We start from the raw sequence: 13,877 nt of genomic DNA, 5'->3' as shown, positions 1-13,877 counted from the left end.
CTTCACAAAACGTTCATGTCGTCATGGCGACATGTATTATCTTACCAAGTCGACTTCACAAAAAAGTTCATCTCGTAATAGCGACATAAATTATCTCACCAAGTCGACTTCCCAAAAAGTATATGTCGTCATGCGAGATATGTAGTGTGACGACTATTTCATGCAGCGTTCGTACGTGTAGTTCATTCACAGTCGACTAGTCTAGGTCTAGTGACTTCTTAAAACTGTCTCCACGTGATCATTTATGTCGCCAAGACGACATCTACTGTTATTAAGTCGACTCGGTAACATATTTTATCTCGCCATGACAACATGTACTTCTTACGAAGTCGACTTGGCAAGATATTTTTATTTCGCCATGACGACATATACTTTTTGGGAAGTCGACTTGGCAAGATAACTTATGTCGCCATGATGACATGAACTTTTTGTGAAGTCGACTTGGTAAGATAATTCATGTCATCATGACGACATACTTTCTGAGAAGTCGACTTGGCAAGATAATTTATTTCGCCATGACGACAGATACTTTTTGGGAAGTCGACTTGGTAAGATAATTTATGTCGCCATGACGACATGAACTTTTTGTGAAGTCGACTTGGCAACATAATTTATTTCGCCATGTCGACTAATAAAAGTTGATAAGTCTACATGGTAAGTTAAATATTTTTACATGTCGACATGATATGAATATTAAGTCAACTTGACAAGATAGAATATCTCGTCATGTCGTCAAGTAAAATGGCACTTTAACGCTTCCGTAATACCGCAATAGTAATCGACAATATTTTATTGCAACGCGCGCACTTCGGGAATGTGATGGTGCGGTTAGCATTGATAACATGGCTTTCTGCTTGTTTCAGAGTATCAAAATACCAAGCCCTCAAGAAAGTGGAATTGTCGGAAATATGCATTTATTGGAAATTACATATAATAGTAGACATTGCCACGCAGTTAAAATGTCCAACAATCTTCAAATATGAAGGAGAAGTAGGAGGGGAAAGGTTCATAGATATCTGATTATTTGTCGCATGATCCTTTTATTAAATAACCTTGTTTTTTTTTTAATGATTACACCATGGAGCGACAACTCAGCCTATAAAACATGGTCAAACTTCTCGATTTTAGAAATCTTTTTCCCCAGAAGTTTGCTCAGTGTACCAGTACCATTTGCTTATACAAAAACATAATATACCGGTATATAAATATTGAATAAGGCAGACTAATGGGACATGGATGGTGTACTCCGACTTTCACGCATTGCCAGCGGTCATCAGACAACTGATAGCATTCTTCAAAGTACAAGATTCCTCTACAAAGACTACAACCTTGGTATACGCTCAAAATAAGACTTAACTAATACAATACAATAAGACAGCGGTGAAATAACGACTGCAGAATATCCCTCGCTGTTCTTTTTCGATAAGCCTGATATATAACCCGGGTGTAAACATAACAAACTTGTCACATGCTTTTGTTTTTATTTTATACCTCTAACATTTTTACCTCTGACATTTTTTCCTCTGACATTTTTACCTCTGACATTTTTTCCTCTGACATTTTTACCTCTGACATTTTTACCTCTGACATTTTTACCTCTGACATTTTTACCTCTGACATTTTTACCTCTAACATTTTTTCCTCTGACATTTTTACCTCTGACATTTTTACCTCTGACATTTTACCTCTGACATTTTTACCTCTGACATTTTAAACTCTGACATTTTTACCTCTGACATTTTTTCTTGTGACATTTTTACCTCTGACATTTTTTCCTCTGACATTTTTACCTCTGACATTTTAAACTCTGACATTTTTACCTCTGACATTTTTACCTCTGACATTTTTTCCTTTGACATTTTTACCTCTGACATTTTTTCCACTGACATTTTTACACCGAGCCATATTTACCTTCTCTACACCCTGCACGAGAAGAACAAAGTATATTGGAGAGCTCGACAACTATACAGCGAGCTCCATACGAATACAATAAACCGATATCATACTATTCATTGCCTTATAAACAGCAATGCATCCTGTTGAATATTGACTGTATTATAGGGAACATGGCGAAACACAAAGGCTTCAACCTTCACTCGGACATGCCCCAGTTGCTCTAAGTTCCAGCTAATATTTCATCATTCAATTTATGTTTTTGGTGGTCATAAGCGTGTTATAAATTTGTTTGGTTCAAGAATATTTTGTATAAAAGAAAAAAATACAGGAAGCAGAATCTGAATTAGTAGTAGTAGTAGTAGTAGTAGCAGCAGCAGTAGTAGCAGTAGTTGTTGTTTTTGTTGTTGTTGTTGTTGTAGCAGTATTAGTAGTAGTAGTAATAGTAGTAGTAGTAGTAGTAGTAGTAGTAGTAGTAGAAGTAGCAGTTGTAGTAGTAGTAGTAGTAACACTGATAGTAGTGGTAGTAGTGATAGTAGTACTATAAGTAGTAACAGTAGCAGCAGTTGAAGTGGTAGGAGGACGAGGAGGAGGAGGAGGACGAGGGGGTGAGCCATTGCTAAATTAAAGATTCGGACGATGGACGGTATACATCTGTTCGGTACATATAGCATATTCTCATCTGTATGGAATGCGTTGTCCGTACGTTAATTCCCTAGTCGTTTTAAACGTGCGAACATATTTTGTTGGCTATTTTCTCTATATTTCCCTATATTTTATAGAATTTATTACAAAACAAGACTGTTTTCTTCTTCTAAAGAACGGAAAGTATGTTTTAAAATACATGTATATACATTTAATAGGCTATGATCTGGAATAGAAGATAGATGAAAAAATATGTATTCAGAGTTGTTTTTTTAAATATATTTTCTGTGGGTTTTTTTCCCGCAAATAGTTCTACACTTTTTTATTTTGACTAGGGTAAGCGCTCTTCTAGTTGCCGGAAACTACCTACTTGCATGTTGAAAAACATTATCAATGCAAGCCAGTCTAATTAACTTTTAAAAGTAGGTTATGTATTCAACGCCCTACATTCCAATCATATTCAATGTTATTTCTATGTCACATTTTACGTCATCTTTTATCCTGGTGAAATATTTTTCGTTCCACGGTACCCCAATATCAACGGGGATTCAGCTCATTGTTCCCTTATTAGGCTAGTCTGTTGCGTATGAAATAGCTGTTAAAGGTAAAGACCAGTATTGGAAACGCCCCAATTTCTAAAAATGAAATGGAAGCTCTTATTACCAATCATGTGAAAGAATATGTTTTGATTAATACATGATGATACAAATTTTGCCGGGAAACCGCCTACTAATTGATATATTTGGTAAATTAGTATATCTATTGGTGTGTGAGAGATATAGGGTAGTCCCATATACATATTTATGTGTATAGTGCTTGTAACTTTACGAAGAATGGGCCAAATTTCTTATCATTTTGATGATTCCAGAACCTTGCAGTACACACCAATACTTATATGCTAGATGATCAACCTTTTCTGATCGATTCCACAACGTTTCTTTCACAATGCAATCGCATGACCATTACTGGTCTTTACCTTTAAACCTATACAGCAATACCAAATACAAACCTGCCGTGCTTAAATGATGATAATTAAGGTAAGGTTGAGTCCTGGTCAGGCTTTTGCATTGCGAAAAAAAATTGTGGAAGCAGTTCGAAAAGATTAGACATGTAGCACATAAAATACCATGGGATTTGGAATCATTAAAATTATAAGAAATTGACTCGTTCAGGCTGTAAGTCACAGTCATGCACTGTGTTTATACAAATGTGTATATGGGATTACACTAAACGTGGCATGAGTCTGATCCAACAACGTATACCTATTACTTGTCATATTTCGAATTATGAGGGCATTTGAATAGCCATCCTTTTCAAAGGACATTTTTTTTCTATGATACTTTTGCAAGACATTGATCTACATTTGCCACATTCAACCCAGGTGATGTAAATGGGTACCTGGCAGGAATTAATTCCTTGAAATGCTAGAGCGCCGCAGTGGCTGCCTTGCTAAAGCCAGGGTAATAATCGGGGCAGCGCCAGGAGCGTCACAACGTGACGGACATGTGCGCTATATAAGAAGCCACCATTATTATTATTATTATTATTTTAAAAAGACTGAAAAAGCTTGCAAAAATACCCATTTCACCCCGTCTTAATTTTGGAAATGCTCTTTTGTTCAACTTACCTCAAAATCAGCTTGTACGATTATAAAAATTACAGAAGCCATCATATTAATTAATCAAAGCGGCTTGCAAGGAGGTCACAATCAATTTTTGTTGTTGTTGCTTTGCCTCACTTTTCTAAAGGCAAACAAATGGGAAGAAATGATAACTGGGATTCGACCCCACTACTCATCTTATCTTGGATTATCTGCCCGGTTATCTTACCCAGACCTTACCGAGTGAGCCAACCATAGCCTCTGCTACAGACGGACTAATAATGAGAGTCTTTCTTTGATCACATCATGACCACCGCCACCTGATATCAGGGACTTTTAGATTCGCACGAACTTAAGACAATGTGGATTGCTACGGTCGACGTCCTTTTAATGCACTGCCTTGAATGGAATTCATACTTATTAGTCCACGCAAATCTAAAAGTCCCTAATGTGTATGTTGATGAGGACATTCATTTGACGCGACAATGTTCATTATGTAAACACGCATCATCACAGACAAAAGAACTTTTACATTTCTTCAGATTCTTTTCGCTGGGCCAGGGCCCAGAGTGTAGTTTCAGGAAAAGTATCGTGATTTAAGACCAGTAAGAGGAGCAGTGAACCCCAAATTATGACAATTTGTGTGATATTAGATTGATTATTAAAGAATTGGACACTGGTGGACATACATCTGAACTTGCCAAACTTTAAAAAATAGATATTATTTACTAACCTATTACCTTCTATTGCTTGGAAATGGATAGGATAAGTTTTAATATGAAGTTAAAATCATTTTGTTACAGCAAAATTTACAGGTTCTCTTGTAAACTACTTCTAATTTCCTATTGAAAACTTCATATACGTCAATATTCATATGTACGCCACAACTGCACATGCATTTCCGTGATTTTAAGCGATTCAGTTTCTTTTGCGCAGGCATTTTGTAGATTCTTCAAGGTACAGTTCGTATTTTTTGTATGGCTGACTGGCAGCGGTCGTGATGAGATCAAAGCTTTGAAGCATGTTTGGAATGTCATTATGATACTTTTGACAGAGTCAGGTGCATGAATGTATTATAGAATGGATCAGTGTCCATTTGTAGTAGGTCCATGAGCCAACGATGGGTTGATAAAAGATGGGTTTGCATCATTATTATAACCCAAACGATATCCCTAATGCCTAGCCACGGCGGCCGTGGGGTCTAAATATCTACGGCCAATAGAGTGGTGAAGTGTGACGTCATCAAAAAATCTATTTTTAGAATTTCTCAATTTTTTCTTCATTTTCCGAAAGAGCATCAAAAATAATGTCCAAATGTCGAAAACCAATTGAATATGTTAAGTATTGGCTGAGATATGGCCATCTGAATAAAAAGTTTGCCTATGGGAACTCAGTGTTTTATGCTCTGGCTCCTAACCGTTAGGAGCCAGAGCATATAACACTGAGTTCCTATAGGAAATATATTCATTCAGATGGTCATATCTCAGCCTATACTTAACATATTCAATTGGTTTTCGACATTTGGACATTATTTTTGATGCTTTTTCGGAATATGAAGAAAAAATTGAGAAATTCTAAAAATAGATTTATATGACGTCACAGCTTCGGTACTCTATAGCATTTATAGGGCAACCGCAACATTCCCACGGTTACATACGGTAGCATGCTGCAGTCGCATATGTTAGGGTAGACGCACGGCGTATTTTGAATTTGAAGAGACAGAAAACCTGCGCCTGCCGTACGGCCATTGACGTGATGACGCACGGTCGCCTTAGAGCGTCCCTGCGGCGGCCGTACAGTTTTTGACAAATACCAAGGCAGACGAAAGGTAGCCGCAATGCCACCGTACGCCCGACGTATGGTCGCCGTGGAACCGTTCTACGGCATGGCTACGGTGTGTCTTATTATCTAATTCCTACGGTAAACATACAACTGAAAAAGGTTATAACTCCCGGTTATAATCCCACGGCGACCCGTACGGCCTGTAAAGATAGGGAAACGCCCTAAAGTGACACTGAGGCCAACGAAGATCCTCTGCGGTCGCCGCAGGTATCTCTCAGTTTCGGGGGCCTACGGTCGCTGTATCCTAGCCCTAGAGCAAATGTGACTTAGGCATTATGCCTGGATTACATTTGACCCGGGTGCCCTATGTTAAATTAGTCTACGATTTTTCGTGCGATTTGGGGGGAATCGTAAGAGGCTACGGGCTACGATGTTTGTGTTTACATTATGGACATTATGTTTACATTTTCCTGTATTCTGTGTGGCAGGCTGGGGCAATCCGTACAAAGGCTGCTCGGAGATTGTACGGAAATCGTGCAATTTCAGTGCAGTAGCCGTACAGTCTCCGCAGACTCCGCACGTAAATCGTACGGTGACCGTGCAGTCGCCTTGCCGATTTTGAGCGTTTTTGTAACCCCGCCATTGCATATATAACGCATGTGTAACAAGTCGAACTTTGGACGCAATTTACCACGCAATTGTAAGATTACAGGTCAAGCACACGAAGGATAAGGAGCATGAATTATCATAGATCAGTTCTGCTTGGTTCATTATGTCCACTTCAGCCAACCCCCCACCGTAATTTTTCCATTTAGTATAGGCAAACATTTTGCCAAGGTAAGCAAAAACATAAATATTCATGACACACCATGACTATTCGATTATTAACAGAGGGGTGCAATTGTGCACCACATCAAACTCCCCTACTTTCAGTCAAGTATTTCATTGTTTTATGTAGTTTGGTAGGTTTATTTTACTAACTGTTTAATTATTAGATATCAATGATAATTTAAAGATATGGAAAAGGTTCTTGTATATTATATTTAGCAAAGCAATCTCACATACAAAATCACTATCAAGTGTCGTCTGATCCGCCGATTGCCGTCTGCTATATACGTTCTATAGACGGCGAACTAGCTACGTTTGTGCTGGCGAAAATGAGACAACCGGAGCAATATGAATAATTAAATGAAACGTGAAAGCTTCCGCGCCTCGCGCTGATTTGGGCGAAAATGGATCCAGACAAGGATTAAGAGTAATAATTGAATGAAATGTCATAGCTTCTGCGTTTCGCGCGGGAGGGGCGAAACAAGAATTAAGAGTCGAAAACGGTACAACGGATCGTCTTCTTTCTCTAATAATTTAATGAAGTGTCAAAGCTTCCGCGCTTCGCGCGGGAGGGGGAAAACTGAAAAAACTTAGTTCCTGGCTCCGGGGTTTAGGGTTAAATTTATGTACATTGGGATATTGGCATTAATATATTTGTCGGTAATCATGATTGGTGGCTAGTTTTGTCGGTAATCGGTAGCCTCAACAGTCTACACCCCCCCCCCCCTTCCCCACTGAAAAAGGTCTAGCGACGCCCCTGATAACAACACAGTTTATACACACGATATATTTTTTGCAAGTACTATTGGTGAAGTACCGGACCACCGTCTTTGTGCATTATGCAGTAACGAAGCACGATGTTACAGATCACTTTCTCTAACTTCTAACCAATCAGAAGGCCTCGTTTTCCCCCAGAAAGTGCCGGTGGACATTAATGCGCCAAATGTGGTTCTCAAATTGCAAAAGATCCCTTCTCTTGGAGGGGGTAGGAGAAAGCAATTTTACGTCATAATTATTATTCCAGGAAGTGCCTGAAAATGTGTCTAATGTGGTTCTAAAATTGCAAATGCTTCCTACTCGGGGAGGCGGTCAGAACCCCCTCCAAGACCCACCCCCGCTTGGTCGCTCCGATCCCTCGCCGCTAAAAGCCTCGCTCTGTCGCTTCATCGTTGTACATATATTTCACCCCTGCCATTTTGTGCCACCCCCCCCCCCCCGGGAAGAAATTTCTGGATCCGCCACTGATGCCCATACCCCTTGAGCTTCGGGGGCTCCGTCCCTTGACCCCCGCCGTGGCTTTGCCCCTAGACCCCACTTTGAAAAACGTTCAGCAGGGCCTGCATGTAAGAGTAAGGGTGATGAGGAGTTTTTGTCTCCCCCCAAAAAAAATAAAAAAATAAAAAATAAATAAACGTTTTTGCTCATTACGCCACTGCCTTACTACCAAACCCAAACAAAACGCACTACCATCCCCCTAAAAAAAAAACACGCACACACACATACAGATTTATACATGATACATGTATGAGGAAGACGAAGCAGAGAACTTGGGAAACATATAGAGAAAGGAAGAAAGATGAGAGAGAGAGAGAGAGGGGGGAGGAGAGAGAGGGAGAGAGAGAGAGAGGGGGAGAGAGAGAGAAAGAGGAAAAAAAGAGAGAGATGGAGAGACCACAATGAATTTGGAATGCAACACAATAAAAACTTGCATATAGGCCTATGATCCCTTTATAGCAGGGACGATGAAAAATATTGTGCAATCCGGAAAGATAGTAAATCTGTTAGGCAGCTCATTGTAAACAGGGAGCTTTGAAAATTAAACGAACGATCCATTCTTTTGCGTTTGGGTTAGCCGGACAAAGAACAGACGGCATTCATATGCTATTGTTGTCTGAGTTTGGACGGATGAAATTATTTTGAAAGTCTTTGTGTTTCCTGATAAGTGTTGTGATCCTTGCTCTGACAAAAGTTTATGCTTATTTGTTTATCTTTACATTTGTAATATCCCCAATAACTCCCCCCCCACACACACACACACACACAGAAGAAGAAGAAGAAGAAGAAGAAGAAGAAGAAGATGAAGAAGAAGAAGAAGAAGAAGAAGAAAACAAATAGAAAAGAAGACAAAGAAGAAGAAGATGATGATGAAGAAAGAAGGAGAAGGTGGAGAAGATGAAGAATGTAAATTTCAATGTGTACTTAACAAGGTAAAACAAGAAATATGCAACGACACCATGCAAATTATGTAAATTCTCAAATTTAATTTCTACAGATGACTACATGTTTTTTTGTTTTTTACACTGTAAAGCACATTAAAGTGAACTACGTCTGAATGACATGGGTAAAGACTGGTTTAGCAATGACAAAAAGAATGTACTCCGGCTCCAAAGCTTTTACATTTGGGCAGACATGTACCCTAAACCGATAAAATGTACGGAATTTGGAGCCTATGATCATAGCAACAACAACACAACATTACAATAAGGGTCTGCATTAGCCCCATTCCCTTTTAGCATTCCGTTTTTTTAATACAGCCTGCTGAAAAAAAAATTGTTGGATGTTTGAAAATCTTTGCCTGTACTATTTTGCTTGTTACACTTCTTTACTTTAATCTATTTCATTTTTAAAAATACATTTTGATTAGCTTGTCCATTAAAGGTACTATGTCCCATTTGCAGGCGCAAAAAATGAAAAAGTTAAATTCAAACTGCATTTGAAAGATAATACTAATTTATAACTTCCCTAAAAAGGTGGGGCTTGAAAATGTCTTCAAGTGGGAAAATAACGACTATTAGTTGTCAAATCGAGTTTAGGGCTATAGAGCCCAAAAGTAATAGTCTTGATTTTCAGACAATTGTACTGAATGGTCATACGTTTTATGCTGCGCAAAGATTCAATCAGTTTAATCTTGGCCATCACAAGAAGTGGGTTATTGATGTAGACAAATGCTCATGTACTCTTTACAACTCTTTTCATGTATGTTATTACCAAAGAAGAAAAAAAAGCCAGTCAGTCACTCAATAGTGTCTGACAGTGAAGTCTAGCAGGTAAACGGGTTTCCTTGCATAATTTGAATATGAGGACACTGCTAACTTTTAAATTTCACAGGTTTATAACTGTGATGATTTCAAATCACCTGAAAATATTAATAGTTGATCATGAATTGATTTTGGTATATAAAGCCGTACAGATCCTGACAGAATAAATACAGATGTGATCCATGAAATCATGTAATGGAGAAAAGGAGCCATCATTGTTGGTTGCTCTCACAAAACTTAAGTGAGGACCAAGGTCATAATAAGGCACTTTGGAGTTGGTACCTAATGATCCACAAATATCAACAGATCTTTTACACAGTTCAGTGCATTATTATGGTGATAAAGTACTGTTCAAAAGTCCTGAAAGCTTTGTATTTTTATCAATCATTAGATTTGGAAAGTGAAACTAATGAAGTTATCTACACTATTTTAACAAAAAGTAATCGTATAAAAGAAGTATGGTCTGTATGGACGTTCATGTTTCTATTTCCTCATAAAGATGGTCAGCTGGATCAGTCTGAGCCACACCAGCGGCCTCTGTTCCCTCACCTACAATCCACAAATAATGTAAAGAAAATTTAGAGAATAGGTAAACTAAAGGAGAAGTTCACCATGGTATTAAGTTGTTTTTTTTATAGAAGAAAAACAAGTTTGAGCAAATTCCGATTTTAAAAAAAAAGTTATGTACTTTTGAAGTTGCGATCAATCGAAACCTAATTGGCAACTCCGTGACATATCTTGCGAGGTCCCTTCCCATTTGATCTGTACTTATAAACACAAAACATTTTCCCTCAAGAATTCAGCTTTTCGAAACTATTGATGATAAGACAAATTAGCTGTTACATTCCCTGAAAGTGCATGTTGTTTCCTCATAGCCCATAGTGTCACCACATTGTGTAATAGGTGGTGCGTAGCCTAGGTACTCCCTGCTGCTGTGCTCGGCTGCATGATAGTGGCATATCGCCTTTTTTGTGATAGTGAAAATTTGTGGTTATCTCATAAAGCTTGTGAGAGAAATAAAAAGTTGTACGATTACCTGGTGTGCCGGAAGGAAGGTTCGGGAGGGATACAGGTTTGTCCCTTTCCATGAGTGTGTCTTCGTCTGACGGGACAGGAATATTAAACTTCTCTAATTCTGGAGACAAAAAAAAAAATTGTAATAGTTTAAGAACAAAATACTGATTGTTTTCTCTCCCGTCTCTCTCCCTCGAACTATAATATTTGTCTTTCGCAATTCGCTTTCACCCCCTCTCTCTCTCTCTCTCTCTCTCTCTCTCTTTCTTTTTCTCTTTCCTCCAATTATCTTAGGGTACATAATTGTTTTAATATTGTTTACCCACTTTGAGTTTGATGACATACAGTTTTAAGATTTGTTAATTATTAAACAAAATGAAATAATAATTGTTAAAACTGTTCTGTCATCAGTGGTGTTGCTACAATGGGGCACAGGGACACGTGTCCCCCAATTTAATAGCAAAACAAGTGATAGCGAGGGGAGAGAGGTTTCTAAAAATTGCTCTTCAAGAAATTATTGTATCAATTACGTGAACGTTGGGGAAAAAATAATAAGTCTTAATTGAAATCTATTGTAAGAGGTGCATTACATGATTATCGAAAAATGCGTTGGGGTGATCCGGCATGCGTTCTTGATGTATCGTAGAGCAGGAAAGATAAATCGATTCGGGGGAAAGAGACAATTTTGGACACCTCACTGCCTTAATATCGTCATGATTCAGGCAGTATGGTGCCAAAATATAACCTCATATATATCATTTATGCCACAACAAAGAGTCCCCTCTCCCCCTCATTCGCTTTACTTTTCCCAAAATGTATGAACCAGGATGATTCCTTGCAACAAGATAACTGAATATATAATATTACATTTTATCTGGTGTGTAAACAAAACATCTTTGCCATAATAAAAGTATCATTGTTTGCCCGCGAGCGAAGTGAGCGAGCAATATTTGGAATCCTGATTGTATGACTTCGGCACGGCCCTCACTCGAAAATGTGCCAGTACGTCTCTGTTTACGAAGGATAGATACACATTTTCTTAAATGAATTTTGGATGGGGGTGACAGTAAACGTGTTAACCCCTAAAAGGTTACAGTGACTAAAGAAAAGGTAGACAAAAGATGATCTAGTTCAAATGAGATTCAAATGATTTTATTTCCCATGGAAAATATAATACAATAAAATTGCAATGTTATTTGCAATCTAATACAAGTACAGTACAAAAATAAACAATGAAACAAGACAAATTTAATAATAAAGGCACGAGAAAAGAGGAGCTAACTAGAAGCAGATTAAAGACTGAAGACTGGTGGCCCCCTGATGACTGAGCCCAAGCTACGCCACTGAATGTCATTCTACTCAAATTAAAATAATCATGCTATCAAATGAATTTAAATTTTGAAGAAAATTAACATCGATCGGTTTTGTGTTTCTTCTACTGCTGTTTTTCACCCTTTAGCATCATTTCTCCAAAAGCAGCTGAACATACTTTGACAACAATTTCAAACTTTTGATCGGCAAATAATTGCTCATAATTTCATTTGAACGTTTGTCTGCAAGTCAAAAGTTTGATCATAAATTCTCCCATTTTGAGAATTTATTCATCTTTAAATTATATGCATTTTCAAATCATGCAATCTATTCAATCTTGACAAAAAAGTATAAAGGATAATAACTCCCTGTACTCGTTTTGTTCGGGAAAATATTTCTTCAAATTTGTCTTGTTTCCCTTTTCCGTATTAATTTACAGTGTTTTTACGTCATAGCCTCCAAATAATAATTGAAGAAAAACAAAATAAAGAGGAAAATATCTTATTAAGCAGTTAATGATATCATTATTTAAGGCTGAATGTTGATTCGTTATTTTTTTCAAGAATTCTGCCACATCTTGACCAGTTTGTTGACAATTGATTATATGAAGTACACGATTAGCTTTGTTTTTGAGCTCAGTAAATTTTATCATCACTTGGTTGCTTCCGTTGTAAATTAACATACTGAAAAAAATTATCTACGAACCTGCTTTGACGAAATCAGCACAGTCCTTCATTTCATTTTCTAGAAAGATCCCTCTCAGATTCAGAGCACTTACACTCCCCCGTCCATGTTTCATAACATACTTGGAAAAGAGGTCGTCGAATGAGCTAGCTGGATTCATGGTGAGATTGCCCGCAACCATTGCGTTAGTGCCCGCGGCTTTGCTGAATCCCAGAAATACGCTAAGCTGTCTCGGGCTGACATTCGCTAGATCAAGCTGTTTTGACAATGCCAGCACAAATTTGTCAGTCAAAATTTTTGCCATCACGAGTTGCCAAGTACTGACGCTAGAAAAGAAATATACATATTTAAAATGTAATAATAGACTAATGTTATGATTTAAATAAACGCATGAATAGATACAATTTCACTCTAAGATATCTTTTTGTTTAGAACAAGAAGAGCGTTAACTAATATACTAATAATAACACTGAGTTAACACCCTTCTGGGCTGTGAAAATCATTTGCTAGAATATGTTACAGCTACAGTTACTGTAATTTGAAATGTGATAATTTATGAAATCTGCTTTGAACAAGAGCTCGAAGGCATGGTCATTTTAATCATCGTCTAGTGTAGCATGTGGTTGCGCAACCGCCCTCAACTCTACTGAATCCTAGAATTATGCTTAATTCATCTGCAGGGTGTAATTTCACAGGAAACACTGTCATATTAGGTAGCAGGGACGGCGATTTCTTTTCATGACCGGGGGGGGGGCGAAATGCAAGGGACGAGGGAGCAGTGGCATAATGAGTAAAAACGGGGGGGGGGCAGAAAAAAAAACTGCAATCTTATATGACCTTTCAACAACATTAGTAAATCACTGGTATCGAATTAGAAATAAACCACGTTTGAATTTCATTTGGGGGAACTGCTCCCAACCCCCCCCCCCCGCCCCGCCCCCCCATTCAGTACACAAGTGTGAGGGAGCATAGTGAATGAGAGGGGTGAAGGTGACGGAAATGACTACCCCCTCACAAGTTTTGTTGTATTAAAAAATCACATTCCTTTGAAAAACTATAGTATAACGACAAGCAATATACTT

General features: G+C 38.1%; 1 protein-coding gene across 1 annotated transcript; it reads right to left on the bottom strand.

Annotated features, from left to right (window-relative positions):
• Positions 1-10,261: 10,261 nt before the first annotated feature.
• LOC105439118 lies at positions 10,262-13,116 on the bottom strand. The gene is made up of 3 exons (XM_011667713.2): positions 12,817-13,116; positions 10,823-10,921; positions 10,262-10,335 (listed from the first exon to the last, which is right to left on the bottom strand). Exons 1-3 carry the CDS (start codon positions 13,097-13,099, stop codon positions 10,262-10,264), a joined length of 456 nt encoding a protein of 151 aa, XP_011666015.1. The 5' UTR covers positions 13,100-13,116.
• Between the last annotated feature and the right edge of the window lie 761 nt (positions 13,117-13,877).

This window comes from Strongylocentrotus purpuratus, unplaced genomic scaffold (assembly GCF_000002235.5).
Source record: "Strongylocentrotus purpuratus isolate Spur 01 unplaced genomic scaffold, Spur_5.0 spur5_scaffold_9, whole genome shotgun sequence".
NCBI classification, from domain to species: domain Eukaryota; kingdom Metazoa; phylum Echinodermata; class Echinoidea; order Camarodonta; family Strongylocentrotidae; genus Strongylocentrotus; species Strongylocentrotus purpuratus.
Note: the sequence above shows the minus strand (reverse complement) of the source record. Positions and strands in the feature narration are given on the sequence as shown.